The 21408-nt window shown below is 51.3% G+C and overlaps 1 protein-coding gene across 4 annotated transcripts in view; it reads right to left on the bottom strand.

The window, feature by feature from the left end:
• FZR1 (fizzy and cell division cycle 20 related 1) overlaps positions 1-21408 on the bottom strand; it is a 155506-nt gene that overhangs the window by 74319 nt on the left and 59779 nt on the right. For all 4 annotated transcript variants that reach the window (XM_029614050.1, XM_029614052.1, XM_029614051.1 and 1 more), the window contains 3 exons: positions 7819-8002; positions 7649-7714; positions 5522-5624 (listed from right to left, as the gene is read on the bottom strand). In XM_029614050.1, the coding sequence (XP_029469910.1) occupies positions 5522-5624; positions 7649-7714; positions 7819-8002 (353 nt within the window). The remainder of the gene's footprint in view (positions 1-5521; positions 5625-7648; positions 7715-7818; positions 8003-21408) is intronic.

The raw sequence follows: 21408 nt of genomic DNA, 5'->3' as shown, positions 1-21408 counted from the left end.
AAGGCTGGAGCCTGAACATCGAGTCGGTAGTGACGAGCAAAAGTATGAAGAGACTTCCAAGTAGCCGCCCTACATATTTCTTGCGGCGACACCGAATGAGACTCCGCCCAAGAAGTCGCTTGAGAACGTAAAGAATGAGCTTTAAGGCCTTCTGGAACTGGTCGGCCCTTGCAAATGTAGGCTGAAGAAATCGCCTCCTTCAACTAGCGAGCAATCGTAGCCTTAGAGGCTTGCTTCCCCCTGTTGGGACCACTCCACAGAACGAAAAGATGATCGGAAACTCGAAAATCATTAGTGACCTCAAGATAATGCAACAAGACTCGCTTGACGTCAAGACTGAGGAGATCACTATTACCAGAAGCCGCTAGATCCTCTGGTGAAAAAGCAGGGAGTTCAATGGACTGGTTAATATGAAAAGATGAGACAACCTTAGGTAAGAAAGAAGGTAGGGTCCTTAGGGAAACGCCCGCGTCCGAAAAAAGTAAGAAGGGGTCCCTACAAGAAAGAGCTTGAAGCTCAGACACTCTCCTGGCGGAAGAGATAGCAACCAGGAAAACAGTCTTGAGAGTCAAGTCTTTGAGAGTGGCACGACGAAGGGGCTCAAACGGAGCCATACAGAGAGCTCGAAGCACCAAATTCAAATTCCACGAAGGACAAATAGACCGAACAGGAGGCTTTAAATGCTTAGCGCCTCTAAGAAAACGCACGACATCCGGATGAGAGGCGACCGGCCGACCCTCAATGGTGCCCAGGAGAGAACCAAGGGCAGAGACCTGAACGCGCAGAGAGCTAACTGAAAGACCTTTGGAGAGACCACGCTGAAGAAAAGAAAATAAAACTGCAACAGAAGGCGAGCGAGCCGAAACACCCAACTCTTCACAGACATTCTCAAAAACCTTCCAGACTCTCACATAAGTAAGAGAAGTTGATTGTTTGCAGGCCCTGAGAAGGGTGGCAATAACTTCATCTTTATAACCTCTGCGCCTTAAACGTCGCCGTTCAAAAGCCATGGCGCTAGACAGAAGCGATCCGCCTGGTCGGAAAATACGGGACCCTGTCGCAGAAGATGGGGCAGATGACCTAGACGAAGAGGTCCGTCCGCCGAGAGATTCACCAGATCCGCGAACCACGGCCGTCGGGGCCACTCGGGAGCCACGAGAATGACCGGACCGCGATGGAGTTCTATTCTCCGAAGAACCTTCCCCACTAACGGCCACGGAGGGAACACATAGAGAAGAACGTCGGAGGGCCAGGGAAGAACCAGCGCGTCCACCCCTTCTGAACAATGCTCCCTCCACCGGCTGAAGAACCGGGGAGCCTTGGCATTGGCTAGAGTCGCCATGAGGTCCAGGTGAGGGGGACCCCACCTGTGCACGATTAAGTCCATCGCCTCAAGTGACAGCTCCCACTCGCCGGGGGTCGAGATGTTGACGACTGAGAAAGTCGGCTTGAATATTCTCTTTGCCCGCTATGTGGGAAGCTGCCAGGCGATCCAAGTGCTTCTCTGCCCAAAGAAAAAGCTTGCTGGTCTCTAACGCCATTAGACGACTTCGAGTTCCCCCCTGTCGATTTATGTAAGCTACCATGGTGGAATTGTCTGATAGAACTCGGACAGCTTTGTGACGGATCAGAGGAAGAAAGAACTTGAGGGCTAGGAAAACCGCTCAGGCTTTTAGACGATTGATGTGCCATCGAGATTGGGACAGGGACCAGAACCCTTGCGTCGTTTGAGATTGACAGATCGCTCCCCATTTGGAGAGACTGGCAACTGTCGTTACTATGACCCAAGAGGGAGTCAAAAGAGGCATTCCCCTGAGAAGATGGGCCGGGGAAAACCACCATTGAATGCTGGCGATGGTAGAGTCGGAGAGAGGAAGAATCTCCTGATACTGTTCGGATACCGGCTTCCAACAGGACAATAATGCTTTCTGTAAAGGATGCATATGAGCAAACGCCCAGGGGACGAGATCGATCGTGGAGGCCATGGTCCCTAGAATCTGGAGGTAATCCCATGCCGTGGGAAGAGGGAGAGAAACAAATATGTTCAACTGATCTATCAGATTGATTGTCCTCGAGTCTGAAAGAAAAACCTTCTCGATCCGAGTGTTGAAAAGAGCGCCTAAGAATTCCAGCTCTTGCGAGGGCTGAAGGGAGCTTTTGGAGAAATTGATTATCCAACCGAGAGATGTGAGAAGTGCCAAAACTCTGTCCACTGCGAGCGTGCAGAGAGACACAGATTTGGCCCTTATTTATTTATTTAGAAACTTTTATATACAGACAACCGTTTGCACATCGAATCGGTTTACAGATAACTTAAAAACTTTTAGGCATTGCCTTTACATGGAACGGTAACCGTGAACTAAGGAACAGCAAACTTCTGAATAAACAGATTAATAATATTTACAATGGTCAGAGAGTGAATTGAATATTATCAACCAATCGTCCAGATAAGGATGGACCAAAATCCCTTCCCAGCGAAGAGCTACTGCAATGACTACCATGATCTTGGTAAAGGTGCGGGGAGCAGTGGCGAGACCGAACGGGAGAGCCCGAAACTGAAAGTGTTGACTTAGGATCTGAAAACGAAGGAATTTCTGATGTTCCTGACGAATGGGGGATGTAAAAATAAGCCTCCTTCAGATCTAGGGAAGCCAGAAATTCCCCGGGACGAACCACTGCAATTACCGCCCGCAGGGTTTCCATTTTGAAACGGGGAATCCTGAGGGTCTGGATTGACCCTTTTGAGATCCAGAATGGGACGGAAAGAATAGTCCTTTTTGGGAATAACTAAGTAAATTGAATATTGGTCGGCGCCCCTTTCGTGTACCAGAACTGGAATGATTGCCCCCACAGTTCCTGAAGAATCAACAGGGTGTGGCAAACCGCCAGTCGCTTGGAATGGCCGCAAGGGGAAACGATGTAGAGATCCGGAAGGTGTCTGGCAAAATCTAATGTGTAACCGTGCTTTATCACATCGAGGACCCAAAGGTCGGAAGTTATTTTGGCCCACTCCTCGAGAAACATGGAAAGACGCCCACCTAAGTTTCGAGCGGAGGCATGGACCGGCCGAATCTCATTGGGGAGCTGACAGAGGTGGTGGGCTGCTGAAGGCATCTCGGAAACCTCGACGGCCGCGAAAGGAATGGGACCAAGACTGTGACCTGGATACCCCACCCCTGGGAAAAGATCCACGGGCTCTGTTAACATAACGGCGATTCCCCCTAAAGTGAGAACGAGTCGGAAAGAAGGACTTCGACTGTTTGGGACGGTCCTCTGGCAGCTTATGAACCTTGTTTTCCCCCAAGGACTGAATAAGCTGTTCTAGGTCCTCACCAAAAAGCAACTTACCCTTAAAAGGAAGATTGCCCAACCGAGCCTTAGAAGAAGCATCAGCAGACCAATTGCACAACCAGAGAAGACATCTGGCAGATACCGCAGAAACCATAGCTTTAGCCCGAAGCAAATCATATAGTGCATCCGCACCATATGCTATGGCACCCTCCAAACGTTCAGCTTGCTCAGCCTCTGCAGACGGGAGGACCTGGGTGCTGAGTAACTGCTGCATCCACCTAAGATTTGCCCGCTGCATGAGACTGCTGCAAATTGTCGCCCGGACACCAAGAGCTAAGACTTCAAAAATACGTTTTAAGTAAAATTCAAGTTTACGGTCCTGTACATCCCGTAATGCTGTGGCACCCACCACCGGGATGGTAGTGTGCTTTGTCACCGCGGTGACAGAAGAATCCACTTTGGGAATTTTTAACATGTCCAGGCAGTCTCAGGGAGCTGGTATAGTTTAGTTTATCCATTGCTCTCCCAACGCGGAGACCCGTCTCCGGAGATTCCCATTCCCTGAGGAGAAGCAAGCGATGCATAGGATGAAAAGGGAAAGTACGCGGTAAGGCCCTAAGTCCCGCCAAGACCGGGTCCGCGTTTGGCGTCATCGCTGCAGCCACAGAATCATCTGGGGGGGCATCAATTCCCAGTTCTTCAAGAACGAAGGGAAAAAGAGGCTCCAACTCTTCCCGCCGGAATAAACGGAGAACACGCGGATCATCACCCTCTAAGGGGGGGGGGGAGTGGAATCATCCTCATCATCCCCAACATCAGGCGGGTCCAAAGCAGGCGGGGGAGGAGGGTCCGCCACGGGAGGGGGGGCTCCAGGGACTAAGCAAACCCTAACAGGGCCCTGAGGGTCTGAACCAACCTCGGGGGAAGGCCTACGAAAATTAGGAGGGATTGGAGTGGAGGGAACAGGGGGGGGGGGGGGGCCACCTCCCTTTGCAGACTGGCCAGATAAGACTCATGCATTAAAAGAATAAATTCTGAAGAAAAACGGGCCCGTGCCGAATTTATTGCGGGGGGGGGGGGGGGGGAGGGGGGGTCAGAGCCAGCACCCCGGGAGCGAACAGGGCTCAAATTGGGGGGAAAACACAAAGGAATTGAGTCTCCTGCCCCCAGAGAAGCAGGAAGAGAAGGATCTGAAAAATTCAAAATGGCCGCCGCAGCCGCGCGGTCCCGGGACTGAAACGGCTTTGCAGCACGTCGGGGAGTCCTTCCCCGGGGTTGAATTGAAAGCGAATCAAAAGAGGCGCCTTCACCCCCAGAAAGGCACCTGGAACAAACACCTTTGCGGGAGAGTCGGGAGGCCGACTCTCCACAGGCAACACAACAAAGTGGCCGGGGCATGAGGAGGGAGCAGCGATGTAATTACAAACAGCTGAGCTGGGAGCCCCAGAGGAGGAAGGCGGGAGATTGAACCCCGCTCTCTCCTCACAAAAAGCAAAACTGCTGCAATTAACTGTTTGTTTTTTTTTGTTTGTTTTTTTAAAGAAACAGTATAGAAAAAAAGGTGTCTGTGAAATTTTAAAGAAAGAGATAATTTATTTTGAAAACACAGAGTAAGGGGAATGAAACTCGTCCCTGAAAGCACAACCGAGGAATGGACATCTCGGGGCACAGCAGCAGGTAAGTGGGGAGAGGGACTGGCACCACCAATATCACCCCCACAGGTCACCGGGAAGGGAACCTAGGCTGATAAATATCAAGGGGCAAAGCCCCCCTAGGAACTCCAAGAGCGAGGGAGACAAAAGTGTCTACCCTAAACACAGAACAAAAGAGAAAAAAATTCACTTTTGAAAATATTTATTCTTTTTTTTTTTTTTTTTTAAAGAAAGCAAACTATAAAGGTACTTGCATGAGCTTGCCCTTAAGAAAGTAGAAAGAACCCAGAAGGCAAGCTAAACAGGGAACTAAGGGTGAGGTGTTCCACCTGCTGGAGACAGACGAATACTGAGGGTTCCTGGGTAGGTTCTGTCCTTATATGGGCAGCCTCAGAATTCTGAACTGTCTCCACCTGCTGGAACGGGGGCTTAACCCATGGTCTGGACTGATCCGGGTACGTACAGGGAACCATAAATTATTCTGAACTCATACAGAGAGTAACAACTTGGGCTCTTGTACCAAAGGCTGGCCATCACTGGTGCAGGTTCAGCCCCTCACACTCCCAGTGTTTCCTTACCAACTCTGGCTGTATGCCCCTCGAGCGTGGATAACTTCTTCCCTCCTGCTGCATCCCAGATCTGTACAAAACCCTTGTGAGTACCAACTGCTACTAAATTCCCCTAAAAAATACAAAACAAAACAAAACAAAAACACAAAAATAAGATTCCCTGCCATGAGTCACATATTATTCCTAGATATAGCAACAGCTTCAAAAAAGGAAAATCCCAGGAGCTGCATATTGCCAAAATGGGATCTAGGGCAGTGGTTCCCAACCTGAGGTCCACTGGAAGAGAGGCAGCCAAAGTCCAACTGCTGAAAAAGAGCTGGCTGATCTCACCTCTGAGGAGTTCTGCTCCACAGCTCATGCTGTCTAATCCCACTGCCTGAGTCCCTGCCAAGGAGAGGAAGATCGCAGACTTGCGAAGCCCAAACAGGCATGGAGAGGAGGCAAGAGAGACTGCAGCTGACTGCCACCAAGAGAAGCCTAAAGGCAGGCCAAGAAGAGGTGAAGCATACTGCCCCCAGCATCTTCAACGGCCACTAGTACACACGAGCAGAGATGGCAGTAAGTAGGGTGAGGATCCAGAGGAGCATTTCTGGCCACTGCTACTTGTGCTCTGGATGTTCTTCGGCCTGACAGTGAGGGAGAAAAGCTGCACTGAGGAAGAAGTATGGCCACAGTGAAAGAGTGGGAAGGAAGGACGACAGGAGGGAAGAGCACGAGAGTAAAAACTTGGAAAGGGCAAGAGGGAGAGTATCAGGAAAGGAAAGAAGAGGCAAGGCACTCAGGAAGGGGCCAAGGGGAGAGTGGCACTCGAGGCCCAGGAGGGAAAGAATAGAAAGTAAGATAGTAGGGTGTGGGCAAGTACCCAAAAAGGGGTTATGGGGAACAGGACTCAGGAAGGGTCCATAAGTGGAGGAAAAGCAGAGCATGAGGGAAGGCACAGTTTATATCAGAAACCATTCTTTATTTAATATTAAGCTTTATACATTACAAATGATTCTGGCGTGCATATTTTTTATTTCTCTGTTTTCTGTATGGCATTTATCTGCATGAAAAAATTAAAGTCAAGCATGGGGGGGGGGGGGGGGGGGGGAAATTAGAAAACATTTTGGAGATTGAAAGGTGTCTTCCTCAAAAGGTTGGGAACCCCTGATCTAGAGTGCACGACTGCTCCTGAACCACAAGGGTCACTGACTGAATTACGATAGACTTATAGCAAAATCCTGTGAGAACCAAAATAAGCTGCTACAAGTACACAAATCCTTAGGGATGTGCATCGGGTGCCCGATCGTTTGCGCTTTCGGGTTCGTGTGGCTGCAGGAAAATCTCTTTTTCCCCGCAGATCAGCTTTTTTTTTTTTTTTTTTTTAAAGTAAAAAATCGTTTTTCAGCTTAGTGTGCGCTAACAAAAAATAACAAAAAGTAACAAAAAACCCAAAAAACCTTTCTTTGTTAGCGCTCACTAACCTGAAAAATGATTTTCACGAAAATTCAGGGGAAAAAGTGTTCGTTTCACCTTTTAGCCAATATATAATGAATTAAGAAATATTGTACGAAGTTTTAATTCATTATAAAAACGATTCACATCCCTACAAATCCTTCCTCACTTCTATCTTATATGCCTTCCATTTCAAATTAATAAAGATACTTAGTCATTTTTAGCCCTGCCCAACACTATTTTATTTTATATAAACTCAGCACATTTTGTACTGTATGAAGACAACGTTAAAACTGGGGGACAAAGGTAAAAGAAAAACTTCTCACACCCAGACATTGCTTTTCATACTATAGAAAATTTTGTAATTTTATATTTGTTTAATTGTTTAATTGTAATTGTATATTTGTTTAATTGTTCAATCTGTTTGATGTAATTTTCTGTTCCTTGTTCTGTGTAAACCGAAGTGGTATGCACAAGTGCATGAACTCCGGTATATAAAAGCCTTTAAATAAATAAATAAATAAATAAATATCCAAAGCTTTTCTAAACTCCTTTTGTCAGCAAGTTATATTACAAGAAACCACCATCATATTCAGGCCTTTATACTGCTGCCTCACAGGACATATTGAGGCATTTCTATCTCACCTTATTGTAGCTACAGCATCACGGTATTTAGTACTCATTGAGAAATATGGTACTGACCCTTTCTGACCAACCCACAGACGTTACGGAGTCACCTTCTACAGACAAGTCACACAACCTGGTCACCTGCAAAAGTAGAGGGAGAGAAAGCAACAGAAAAACATTGAGCAATCACCTTCATGCTAGCTGGTTAGAAAACTAATCTCTTTACCAAGGCTACATGGTATTACCTGGCTTGTGCACGCACTCCAGAGGTAAACACAGGTCCCCAGACCCACACTGAGGACATTGAGGGAGGACCAGTCTACCAGGTTGAGGTAAAAGTCATCTTGCAGTTCAGGAGCATCGAGAACTTTAAAGGGAATTTTGGAGATCTTTCTGGTTGGTTTTCGAGGTGACCTCAGCAGCTTCTGACTGTTTCCAGGAGCATACAAAATATTCCCCATGTTACCAATGGTCAGAGAAGGAACTCAGTTATTTCTGTTGCTTATAACTGAACAGTTACTAGCAGATTCAAACCTTTCAAGTCTGTTTTGTGAAAACCATTAAGAAAGGAATAAATAAGAGAAGGGAGGAAGAGAGAGTCAAGAAATGGGTACAAACATCGTAAGCACTGTAGGTCATATTGTGGCTTTTAGGCAATAAGCCCAGGCCAATACAGCCACCCCTGAACTGACACAGCTTAAATGGGCCATACTGGGGGGGGAAGAGTGGTGTCACGGTGCTGAATGGAAACTTGAAGAAGACCGCACTCCCGACCCCAATTAACCAACCTTCCACCGAGTTCAGCCATCGGGCCGAGAGGAACAGCGAAAAACTTACTAATTGCTACGAGAGAACCCACAGATGACATGTAGAAAGAAAAAAAAAAAGTCCGGACCTGAGGTATTTCTCTTTTGAAGCAGCTGCAAAAAAGGCAGAAGACCTGGCGCTGGAGGAAGGCGGAGAAAATGGCGTCTGCGAGCCAGGGTCGGCAGTAGAAAGCGCAGCAGCAGCCCCTCCTTCCCGGCAAGTAGATCTTCCCCTCTCCTGCAACAATGTTGCAGGAGAGGGGAAGATTAAAAAACAATTAAGACTTGGTTTTTCACACAAGCATTCACTGAGAGCTAAGAGCAGGAAGAATGACAATATCAGCATAGTCGTTGTCCCCCAGCCCCGCTGTATACAAGTTCCTGAAGAGTTCATTATTGAAATGTAAATAATCATGTTTTTGTTCACTGTAAGTTCCACTAAGTTCCTCCTTGCGCCTTCATGTTTTTGTTAATTGTTCAGCAAATAATTGTTAATTGTTAACTGTTTCAATGTAAACCGCCGAGGTGACAGTTTTTTCCTTGTAAACCGATGTGATATGTATATTATACAGGAACATTCGGTATATAAAAAAAAACAAAAATAAATAAATAAATGTCCAAATTTGGTTCGGGGAACTGAGAGCTGATATGAGCTCTCTGAAGGAAGAAATAAAATCAATAGTGGGAGCGCTGAGACGCGACTGCGCAGAGCTAGGGAACATAGTAGATGCGGCGGAACGTTGGACAGAAGATCAGGCTGGGACTTGTGAGCTCCTGCAGCATGAAATGCAACAGCTGCAGGAAGAAAATACTCAGCTGAAAGATTGGGTGGAAGACCTGGAACATAAGTCCAGACGAGGGAACCTGAGATTTAGGGGTGTCCCTGAAAATTCAGCCTATTCGGATTGCACAAAGGTAATCTCAGATATTTGTGACTTGATCCTCCAAAACAGTGGAGAGGAGACCCCTAAATTGATTCTGGGCAGAGCACACAGATCCCTGGCCCACCCGCATGGAAATGTGCTCCAAGGCATAGTAGTGTGCTTCCATGATTATGTTATTCAAGAGAAGGTGATGCTTCGGGCAAGGAAGATGAAAAGCATTCATTGGCATGGGCACAAAGCGGAAGTCTTCCAGGATCTCTCTTTCCATACAGTAAGACGACGACGCGACTTTCGGGAGATGCTGCAGATCCTTCAAGATAAGAACTACCATTATAAATGGCTGTTCCCCTTTGGACTTCAATTTGCAATTAATGGTGTTACCTCACGAGTTAAGACTATAGAGGAAGCAAAGAAGATCCTACAAGCCGCAGGGTTAATGAAGACAGCGGAGTCCGGGGCTCACAGCATATCTGCTTTATCTGATGAAGGTTCCAGTCTCCGGTGGCAGAGAGTGCAACATGGAGGAAAGCGACTGAGGAGGCAGTCTGGCGAGTAGGCCTCCACAAGGGAGGTGGCGACTTGACAGCTCAGACATTAGGAGCTGTTGGCGTTACTAAGACAGGTTCAGCGCAGATCATACCTATGGTGTTCCTGGGCCTGCAGACGTCCAGTGTGGGCCTGGTATTTTGTTGGTGGTTGCACTGTTTTATTATGTGTTCATTTGGGGAAATATAAGCTTCAAGTTATCATGTGAAAGGGGACTGTGGAGGGAGGTCAAAAGGTGGTCTAGTGAAGCTAAGTGTAATCATTCCTCAGGGAGGTGGTCAGAGTGTAATGGGGAAGGGGGGGAGCACTCCAGCCAGAGAGGTAAAGCATTTGGCTCAGAGTGTGGTGGATACATCATGGGCTTGATTTTGGTCCAAGATTGCAATATGAGTGGCAAACATGTAAGGGATAATGGGAGAATTAAAAATATTATCATGGAATGTTAAAGGGTTGGACACGCATGCCAAAAGGAGAAGGCTACTGAATGATGCTATTAATAAAAAAGTAGATATCTTGCTGTGCCAGGAAACCCATTTGTAGAAGAGGCATGAACGTCTGATGCATTCACCCCAGTATCCCCAAAACTTTTTGTCTCGGCTATAAAATACAATAAATATTGCAGAGTGGGGATTCTCTTCTCTAAGTCTGTGGTGGCGGACGTAATTTCAGTCTTAAGAGATGTAGAAGGCAGATATCTAATAATTAAATTCCGGGTGGGGAAATGTATATGGACCAAATTCTGTCCAGGGGAAGTTTCTGGAGGGGTTTTCGAACCTTTTGCAACATTGGGCAGAAGGGTAAATTATCTTAGGAGGGGATTTCAATATTACAAGGTACCCCTTTTTAGATAATAGCAGGGGTTATGGGGGAGCTTCCAGTGGGAACCGGAAGGGGTTGAAGGGACTGATGGCAGATTGGGAGCTAGTAGATATTTGGCGCCTGCTCACCCTTCAGAGCGGAATTACACTTTTTTCTCGCTGGCTCATAAGGTGTACTCACATATTGATTTATTTTTGATTGATAAGTCTCTGGTTAATAAAGGATGGCAAGCTGAGATTGATAGCATTACATGGTCCGACCACGCAGCTGTTGGTTGGTAACATCAAGGCCAGGGGGAAGTCTGGGATCGGCTGTTGGAGGTTGAATGAAAGTTTATTGAAGGATAAGGGTTTTAGCGAGATTTTGTGGAAAGAGATGGCATTCTTTTTCTGAGAATGACAATGGGGAAGTGTCGGCAGGAACCCTCTGGAGCTGCTTTAAAGCAGTGGCCAGAGGTAAATGAATTGCTAGAAAGGGACAAGAATAAGAAAATTACTTCTTACCTGCTAATTTTCGTTCCTGTAGTACTAGGATCAGTCCAGACGGTGGGTTATGTCCCCCGTCCAGCAGATGGAGTCAGAGTAAAACTTCGAGGGTGCTGGTATATAAACTGGTGCACCCTCCTAGATCCTCAGTATCGAGAATATCAAAGCCAAGCCAGAAAACTGAACAGACCAAGGATGATGGATCAAGCATAAACTCAACCAAAAGATTGAAACTGTGAACAAATTTATGCAACATGCAATGAGAACTGTCAAACATAACAACACACAAAAGACCACTACCCCCGAGAGGGAAGGAGCAGCGAACAGAAGGACAGTAGAGAATAGTCGAGCAGGTTCATACCGGGTGGGCGTCTGGACTGATCCTAGTACTACAGGAACGAAAATTAGCAGGTAAGAAGTAATTTTCTTTTCCCTGTACGTACAGGATCAGTCCAGACGGTGGGATGTACCAAAGCTTCCCTACACCGGGTGGGTCGCTGAGAACCCTGCTCGAAGTACCCTGTCCCCAAATGAACCAGACTCCGTCACCGGTACGTGGAGTCGGTAGTGTCTGGCAAACGTGTGGAGAGACTTCCAAGTTGCCGCCCGGCAGATTTCTTGTATGGAGACGAGCTGAGACTCTGCATGGGAAGTGGCCTGGGCTCGCAACGAATGCGCCTTAATACCCACCGGAGGATCCTTCCCGGAACCAATGTAAGCAGCAGCCACCGCCTCCTTGAGCCAGCGTGCGATGGTAGTCTTGGATGCCTGCCGGCCCTTTCTAGCCCCAGACCAGAGGACAAAGAGATGGTCGGAGAGTCGAAAGTCATTCGTCACCTCCAAATAGCGAAGAAGCGCTCGTTTGACGTCCAGACACCGAAGCGCCGCAGGGGCGTCCCCTGGGAAGGCTGGAAGCTCCACCACCTGGTTCATGTGAAACGCGGAGACCACCTTAGGCAAGAACAAAGGAACCGTCCGCAGGGAAACCCCGGAGTCCGTGAACCGCAGGAAGGGCTCCCTGCACGACAGCGCCTGTAGTTCCAAGATACGCCTAGCCAAGGCTATTGCAACCAGGAAAATCGTCTTTAAGGTGACGTCCTTGATGGAAGCGTGACGCAAGGGCTCGAAGGGGAGCCCCCCCAGGGCTCTCAGCACCAAGTTAAGATTCCAGGAGGAACAAAGAGGACGCACCGGCAGCCGCAAGTGCTTAACTCCCCTGAGAAACCGGGATATATCCGGATGAGACGACGGATCCGGACTACCGGAGGCGCGAGCCAAGGACGCGAGGGCCGACATCTGCACTCGGAGCGAATTGTAGGAAAGACCCTTTTCCAGCCCATCCTGCAAAAACGCCAAGATGTGATGGCGGGAAGCTGCGGTCGCGAGGGCCCCCCGCGCCGAGCACCAAACTTCAAAGACCTTCCAGACCCTCACGTAGGCGACCGACGTTGAAGCCTTACGCGCCTTGAGGAGTGTGTCCACCACGGGAATAGCGTAGCCCCTGTTCAGGAGCGCCCTCCTCTCAAAAGCCACGCCGCAAGACAGAAGGGTTCCGCCTGTTCCAAAAATACTGGGCCCTGATGCAGAAGCCGTGGAAGGTGCGCGAGTCGGAGTGGACCGTCCACAGACACGCCGAGCAGATCCGCAAACCACGGGCGCCGCGGCCATTCCGGAGCCACTATGATGACCTGACCGTGGTGCCGTTCCACCCTCCGAATCACCTTTCCCACCAGTGGCCAGGGGGAAAGACAAAGTAGAATCTGAGTGGGCCAGGGGAGAGCCAGAGCATCGACGCCTTCCGCGCCGCGCTCCCTTCTGCGGCTGAAGAACCGAGGAGCTTTTGCGTTGGCAGCGGACGCCATGAGATCCATCGCCGGCGTCCCCCACCGGCGGGAGATCAGAGACATCGCCTCGTCTGAGAGAGACCACTCCCCCGGATCCAACGCTTGACGACTCAGAAAGTCTGCTTGAATGTTGTCCACCCCGGCAATGTGGGATGCCGCCAGCTGATCCAGGAAACGCTCCGCCCACGCCATCAGGCGCGCGGCCTCCCACTCGACAAGTCGGCTCCTGGTGCCCCCCTGTCGGTTGATGTATGCCACCGTCGTCGCATTGTCTGAGAGGACTCGAACCGCTCGCCCCCTGATCAGAGGCAGGAACTGCACCAGGGCTAGACGAACCGCCCTTGTCTCCAGGCGGTTGATTGACCAGGTAGACTGATCCCCCATCCACCTGCCCTGAGCCGAGCTCCGGAGACACACTGCTCCCCAACCGGACAGACTTGCATCGGTAGTGACCACTACCCAGTCCGGCGTTTCCAGGGAACATCCTTGCGCTAGGTTCCTGGGGTCCAGCCACCACCTCAGGCTGGACCGGGCGGCCGGGGGAAGTGGGAGAATCGCCTGGTAGTCCTGGGAGACTGGTTTCCATCTCGAGAGCAAGGACATTTGCAGAGGCCGCAGGTGTGCAAAGGCCCAGGGCACCAAGCTGATCGCAAACGCCATGGAACCCAGGACTTGGAGATAGTCCCACGCCGTGTGTGTCTGAAGAGACGCAAACCGGACGATTTGATCCCGCAGCGCTTGAGCCTTGTCCGGACGCAGGAAGACCTTGCCCAAAGCCGTGTCGAACCACGCTCCCAGAAAATCCAACTGTTGGGCTGGCCGCAGGCTGCTCTTGCTGAAGTTCACCACCCAGCCAAGAGACTGAAGGAAAGACACCACCCTGTCGACCGCCACCCGTCCCTGAGACAGAGACTTCGCACGAATGAGCCAGTCGTCCAAGTAAGGGTGAACCAGAATGCCTTCCTTCCGGAGCGCGGCCGCTACCACCACCATAATCTTTGTGAAGGTTCTGGGCACGGTCGCCAGGCCGAAGGGCAGCGCCTGGAACTGAAAATGTTGACCCAAGATTTTGAAACGAAGGAATCTGTGATGAGCCGGATGAATAGGGATATGTAGATAAGCTTCTGTGAGGTCGAGGGAAGCTAAAAACTCCCCTTGATGAACCGCCGCAATGACAGAGCGGAGTGTTTCCATGCGAAACTTGGAGACCCGGAGCACCTTGTTGATTTCCTTGAGGTCCAGAATGGGACGAAAGGCTCCGTCCTTTTTGGGAACCACGAAGTAAATCGAATAATGCCCCGAGCCCACCTCTCCAAAGGGGACGTGCGAGATGGCTCCCAGGGTCAGCAGCCTGTCCAGCGTGTGCTGCACCCCCTGTCGCTTGAGACTTGACCCGCAGGGGGAGAAGATGAACCGATCCCTGGGGGCCCGCACAAATTCCAATGCGTAACCGTCTCTTACAATATCCAGGACCCATTGGTCCGTGGTGATGTTGGTCCATTCCTCGCGAAACAAAGCGATGCGACCTCCAATCCGGGGCAGCGAGGAGTGGACTGGCCTGACATCATTGTGAGGGCTTGCCTGAGGCTCCCTGAGCCGAGGAGTCCCTGGCCGGTCTGCGACCCCGAAAGGGCCGCGTCCACGTTTGCAACCTGGTGGAAGGTGTCCTAGGGCTCTGTGTCCTGGAGCCTCGGTAACGCCTCTGGGCGCGGTAGCGATTCTTGGAAGTTCCAGAGTACGAACGAAAACCACGCTGCCGGTCCTCAGGCAACCTGTGGACCGAATTTTCCCCCAGGGTCTTGATGATCTGATCAAGGTCTTCTCCAAAGAGAAACCTGCCCTTGAAGGGCAGCGCTCCCAGACTCGCCTTGGAGGAGGCGTCCGCCGCCCAATTCCTGAGCCACAGGAGTCTTCTGGCAGAGACGGCCGATGCCATGGTCCTTGCCAGGACCCTCAGCAGGTCGTGCAGGGAATCCGCCCCGTAAGCAATGACCGCCTCCAGACGGTCAGCCTGGGCTGCCTCCTCGGGCGGTAACTGTTGAGAGGTGAGGAGCTGTTGAACCCATCGAAGCCCGGCTCTCTGAGTCAGCGAACCGCAGATAGCCGCCCGGACCCCCAGCGCCGAGACTTCGAAGATCTTCTTGAGGGCGACCTCCAGCTTTCTATCCGAAATATCTCGCAGCGCGGTGCCCCCTGTGACCGGGATGGTAGTTCTCTTGGTGACGGCGGACACCGCTGAATCAACCTTGGGGACCCTGAGCAGGTCCAGAAAGTCACCCGGAAGAGGGTAGAGCTTGTCCATCGCCCTGCCGACCCGAAGGGACGCCTCCGGGTTATCCCACTCCCGCACCAGAAGATGGAGAAATGAATCATGAATGGGAAATGTCTTCGCTATGGGATGCAGACCTGCCAAGACAGGGTCACCCTTGGAGGTAGCCGAGGCTACGGAGGGAACCGGGGGTCCCGGGGGTTCCACGGGAGGGTCGAGGTCCAACTCCTTGAGAACGTGGGGGATGAGATCCGCCAATTCTTCTTTGCGAAAGATGCGAAGGACCCGCGGATCATCGCATTCCAGGTGCGCTGTTAAGGCCAAATCGTCATCCACCTGTGACACTGGGTCGCCCCCCAGGTTCGGCGAGGGTGACGGGCCCCCCAGGGAGAGAGGTATACTCAGGGGCAACCTGGTGCCGCCCCCTACGCTCCCCAGTACCGCAGCCGCAACGCCCGAGGGCCTGGGGACCTTGGCGGGGTGTGGAGAGAAAACTGCCCCCCCCCTGAGGGCTCAGGCTTTGTAAATACGCCTGGTGCATAAGCACCACAAAGTCCGCTGAAAAACTGAGCGGACCCGCCGAGGGAGAGGGCAGGGGGTCCCTGGGGAGTCCGGATGTGGAAGGCAGAGGCCCCGAATCTGAGGTCGGGGGGGCGGACGGCAAAAAATCTTCAGTGGGCTCCTCCGCGTCCGAGTCCGCGCTGCATTCCAGATCTAAGATGGCCGACGCTCCCGCCAAAGATGGGGGCGGGGCTAGCCCTCGAGGCCCGCGGCGCTCCGGGTGCGGCGGCGAAATTGTCGGCGGGGCGGCGCTCGTCTCCCCCCTGGGGAGACAACGACCGCATGGACCGTCCCTCGAGGTGCCCTGGCCCGGGCCGCCGTAGGACGGACAGCACGCGCATTGCATCGCGCGAGAGCTAAGTCAGGTGCAGCACGCCGGGAGAAGCCCCCCCCCCCCCGGGAAAGCCTGAGATCGCGGCGCGGGAAGAGCGGGCTCGCCGTGCCCTTAGACACCCGCCCAAACACCCTCAACCCCGGGGACGGCAGGGGAATGGGACCTCCGTGCCGCCTGCGGCCCTGGGGAATGAAGCGTCGCAGGGCCGCGGGGGAGGTGAGACGCCGCAACGGGAAGGAGGGGAGAGGCTGGCCCCACCAGCATCCACCTCAGAATGCGCCCAAACCTGCGCTGAAAGAAAAAGGAACACAAACCAATAAAACTACCCCCAAGCTTACCCCTGAAGATCACAAGAAGAGATAAATAAACGAGGTAAGAGGCAGTCCTGATGGCAGGATGATCAGGGGAGCCAAGAAACCCCGGCTCCCTTCTGACAGGAACAAAAACTTTTTTTTTTTTTTTTTCCTTTTAAATAACTTGATCCATCAACGAAAGAGAGAAGAATAATATATATAGAGTAATAAACCCTAATTTGGGGAAACAACGAGATCCCCTCCTCACATCTGCTGGAGTCAGAGAGATATTGAGGATCTAGGAGGGTGCACCAGTTTATATACCAGCACCCTCGAAGTTTTACTCTGACTCCATCTGCTGGACGGGGGACATAACCCACCGTCTGGACTGATCCTGTACTTACAGGGAAAGAGAAATTACTTACCTGATAATTTCGTTTTCCTTAGTGTAGGCAGATGGACTCAGGACCAATGGGTATTGTGCTCTTCTGCTAGCAGATGGGAGACTGAGTCAGATTTCAAAGCTGACGTCACCCTAGATATACCCCTGTAGTGACCTCAGCTCCTCAGTATCCTCCTCGAAAAGCCATTGTCGACATATATATATTGCCTAACTACAACAAACGATTAAAAACTTGATTAAAACGTGATTCAAAGTGGAGACCCCAGTGCACTTAACCAGCGTAACGCCGACACCAGTCGTATTGCAGGTGCCCTGGACTAGGGGTAGGCATTAGCTTACCCGTATTTGTATAGCATCGAGGTTTGCTTCTCAGGTTCTTCCTTGGTGCTTCTCCTGGGCAGCCATGGGCGGGATGCTGAGTCCATCTGTCTACACTAAGGAAAACAAAATTATCAGGTAAGTAATTTCTCCATTTCCTAGTGTGAGGCCAGATGGACTCAGGACCAGTGGGATGTATAAAAGCTACTCCTGGACGGGGTGGGAGGCTGCCCGTGGTCCACTTAGCACTGCCCTTGCGAAGGGTGCATTTTCTCGGGCCTGGACATCCAGGCTGTAGAACCTGGAGAAGGTGTGTAGGGAGGACCACATCGCCGCTCGACAGATCTCAGCGGGAGACAGCAGTTTGGCTTTTGCCCAAGATACTGCCTGGGCCCTAGTAGAATGAGCCTTAACCTGCAGAGGTAAGGGATTTCCTGCCTCTATGTAGGCTGCCTTGATCCAACGAGCTATAGTCGCTCGCGAAGCTGCTTCGCCTTGATTCTTCCCGCTGAGGAGAACAAACAAGCGATCCGTTTTGCACACTGGTTCCGATTGTTCCAGGTATCGTACCAGGAGTCTGCCGACATTTAGATGGCGAAGAAGGCGGGAGTCAACTGAGTCCATACGGAGATGTTAGGGAGATGGCTTGGTTCAAGTGAAACTCGGAGACCACTTTCGGTAGGAAGGAGGGGCTGTGCAAAGCTGTATCGTTCTGAGAGTGAACCTAAGGAACGGATCCCGACAGGATAGTGCCTGTAGCTCAGAGATGTGACAGGCTGAACATATTGCCACCAGGAATACCATCTTCAATGTTAAGAGGCGTAGTGACAGACTGCGCATTGGTCTGAAGGAAGCCCCTGCTAAGAAGTCCAATACCAGACTGAGGTTCCACAGGGGAACCGGCCACTTTAGGGGTGGTCAAAGTTGCTTAACCCCTTTTAGGAAACAGGCCAAGTCCGGATGAGATGATAGACGGATTTGTTCACTTCGGCTCTGAAGCAGGAGAGGGCTGCTACCTTTACCTTGAGGGAGTTGAGTGACAACCCTTTCTTCATACCATCTTGCAGAAATTCCAGAATCATGGGAATCTTGGCAGTTCGCCGGGATACCCCGCAGTCCTCGCACCAGGCTTCGAATATCCTCCAGATCCGTATGTATGCCAGAGATGTTGAGAACTTCCTGCGTGCGGAGCAGGGTGTCAATCATGGCCTTCGAGTAACTGACCCTTGAGAGGACTCACTTGAAGAAGCGCAGACCCTAAGAGAGAATAGAGACGGATATTCGTGAAGAATTGGGCCCTGCTGGAGAAGATCCCTGTGTGGAGGTAGGCACAAAGGGCTACATGCAAGGAATCTTTGCATGTCTGCGTACCTTGGGCGCCTTGGCCGATCCGGGGCCACTAGTAGAACTAGTCCCCTGTGGTGTTCTAACTTGCGGATGATCTTGCCCAGTAGAGCCATGGTGGGAAGGTGAACAGTAAGTCCTCCTCTGGCCAGATCTGGACGAGGGCGTCGATTCCTTGGAAGTGCGGCTCTCATCTGCAGCTGAAGAACCTGGAGACTTGGGCATTGAGAGGTGTGGCCAGTAGGTCCATGGCTTGGGGGGGTGGGGGGGCCCAGCGATTTACTATCAGTTGGAAGGCTTTGGTCGATAGCGCCCATTCCCCTGGGTCCAGGCTTTCTCAGATGAGGAAGTCCGCTGAGACGTTGTCTTTCCCTGCGATGTGGAAGGCTGAGATCCCCTATAGGTTTACCTCCGCCATGCCATGAGGGAGTCTATCTCCAGAGACACCTGCTGGCTCCTGGTTCCTCCCTGGCAGTTGATGTAGGCAACCGTTGTAGCATTGTCTGACATCACTCGAATCGCTTGCCCTTGGAACCTGTGGCTAAATTGCAGGCACGCTAGTCTGACTGCTCGGGCTTCCAGGCGGTTTATGTTCCATCCTGCCTCTTCCTTGTTCCATTGTCCCTGGGCCATCATTTCCTGACAGTCGGCTCCCCACCCTCGGAGGTTCGCGTCTGTGGTGAGCATGATCCAGTTTGGTGGGGATAGGCTTACTTCTCTACTTAGGTGGTCTCCCTGTAGCCACCACTGAAGCTGAGAACATACCTCTGCTGGTAGGTGGAGGCGAATTGAGTAGTCTTGGGACAGTGGGTTCCAGCATGACAGTAAGGAGCACTGGAGTGGCCGCATGTGAGCCCTTGCCCAGGGTTGATGCCATGAGCCAGAGGACTTGAAGACAGTCCCATACCTTGGGGCGCATAGTGGTCATCCATCATCATAATTGCTCCATCAGTTTTCTCCTCCTCGGGGGAGGAAGACCTTGTTCTGTTTGGTGTCAAAATGGGCCCCCAGGTATTCTAAAAGATTGAGAGGGCTGCAGACTGTTCTTGACCGTGTTCACGACCCAACAGAGTTCCTGTAGTAGGTTCTTGACTCTGCTGGTCTTCTGTGGGCTCTCTTCCGAAGACTTCGCCCGGATCAGCCAGTTGTCCAAGTAAGGGTGTACCAAGATCCCTTCCTTCCTCAGTGTTGCCGCCACAACCACCATGATTTTGGAAAATGTTCTGGGGGCGGTTGCCAGGCCAGAGGGTAGCACCTGGAACTGGTAATGGTACCCAGTACTGCAAAGCGTAGAAAAACGCTGGTAGTCTTAATGGACTGTGAAGTGAAGGTAGGCCTCGGAGAGGTCCAGGGAGGTTAGGAACTCTCCCGGTTCTACTGCCATTATTACGGAGCGGAGAGTCTCCATGCGGAATTGTAGTATCCGCAGATGATGGTTGACGTTCTTGAGGTCCAAGATGGGTCGGAATGATCCCTCTTTCTTGGGAACAATAAAATAGATGGAATAACGCCCCTTATTTTGCTGGGGTGCAGGTACCAGAGTTATAGCCTTCAGACTGAGTAGTCTTGTCAGAGTGGATTCCACTGCCAGTCTCTTGGTGTGGCAGGGTGACATCATAAATTTGTCCCGAGGGATGCTGCGGAACTCCAGAGAGTAACCTTCTTGAATGATGTTTAGTACCCATTTGTCTGACGTGATTGACACATCGTTGGTAGAAGAGGGAAATTTGACCCCCCCATTTCCTCTTCCTGTGGATGCATCGGCCCACTCTCATTGGGAAGCTCGGTTCGAGCCTGCCCCCGGACCTGCTCCTCTCTTGGTTTGTCAATTCCAAAAGGACTGGGACCTCCCGGAGGGACGAGGTGCCTGGAACGACGAATTACTGTAGGGTTGAAAGCTTTGGGAGCCTCTGCCCCTAGTTCCTCTGGGAGAAGGACGCTGGGATCTTTTGCCTCTGTCTTCCGGTAGTCGAGACACTGGAGATTGGCCCCACTTGCTGGCTAATTTCTCTAATTCGCTTGCGAACAGGAGAGATCCCTTAAAGGGCATTCTTGTGAAATTCGCCTTAGAAGTTGCGCCTGCAGACCAGTTCCGCAACCATAACTGCCTTCTGGCCACCACTACTGAGGCTACTCCTCTTGCTGAGGTACGCACCAGGTCTGAGCTTGCATCCGTCAGGAAGGCTGCGGCAGGTTCAATCGCTTCTCCGGCATACGTTCCAGAATTATCTGCCTCCCTCGAGAGAAACAAACAGGAGCGTGCCAACAGCACGCAGCAGGAAGCGATCTGCAGTGTCATTGGTGTTGCATCGAAGGCTTGCTTAAGAATGGATTCTAATTGTCTATCTTTAGTATCCTTCAATGCCACCCCTCCCTCAACGGGAATGGTTGTTCACTTCGAGACAGCACAGACCATTGTGTTCACTTCTGGGAAACGTAGACGTTCCTTGGTCGCTGGTTCCAGAGGATACAAGGCTTCCAAGGCCCGACCTCCTTTAAAGTTCGCCTCCAGGCATCCCACTCCAGGTCAATCAGTTCCTGGATAGCTTCCATCATTGGGAAATAGCATGAGGCCTTATGAAGGGACACCAAGATGAGGTTCTTCTTTGGTTCCGCCATAGGGTCCATGCCTGGAATCCCCAGAGTCTTCAGAGTCTGGGAACAAGGGCTGGCAATTCATACCTGTGGAAGAAGCAAAGCATGGGTCTAGGCCTGGAGGGACTTCCCCTTCTAGTGAGCCACCATTGTCATCTATGGTGTCTGGGTCCCTGTTAGGGAAATTCTTAGTGAGGCAAGGCATGTCTCGAGGCACCCAAGCAGGACCGGGAGGGTCAGGTGCTCCCGGCTGGGGTTGCAGCAGGGGCTGACTGTGCCTGAATGAAGGCTTGCAGTCCCTGGAAAAATTCCAACCAGAAAGCCCCTGGTTCCA

Source organism: Rhinatrema bivittatum, chromosome 8, assembly GCF_901001135.1.
Source record: "Rhinatrema bivittatum chromosome 8, aRhiBiv1.1, whole genome shotgun sequence".
Taxonomy (NCBI): Eukaryota; Metazoa; Chordata; class Amphibia; order Gymnophiona; family Rhinatrematidae; genus Rhinatrema; species Rhinatrema bivittatum.
The sequence above is the reverse complement of the archived record's forward strand: the minus strand, read 5'-3'. Positions and strand labels throughout refer to the sequence as shown.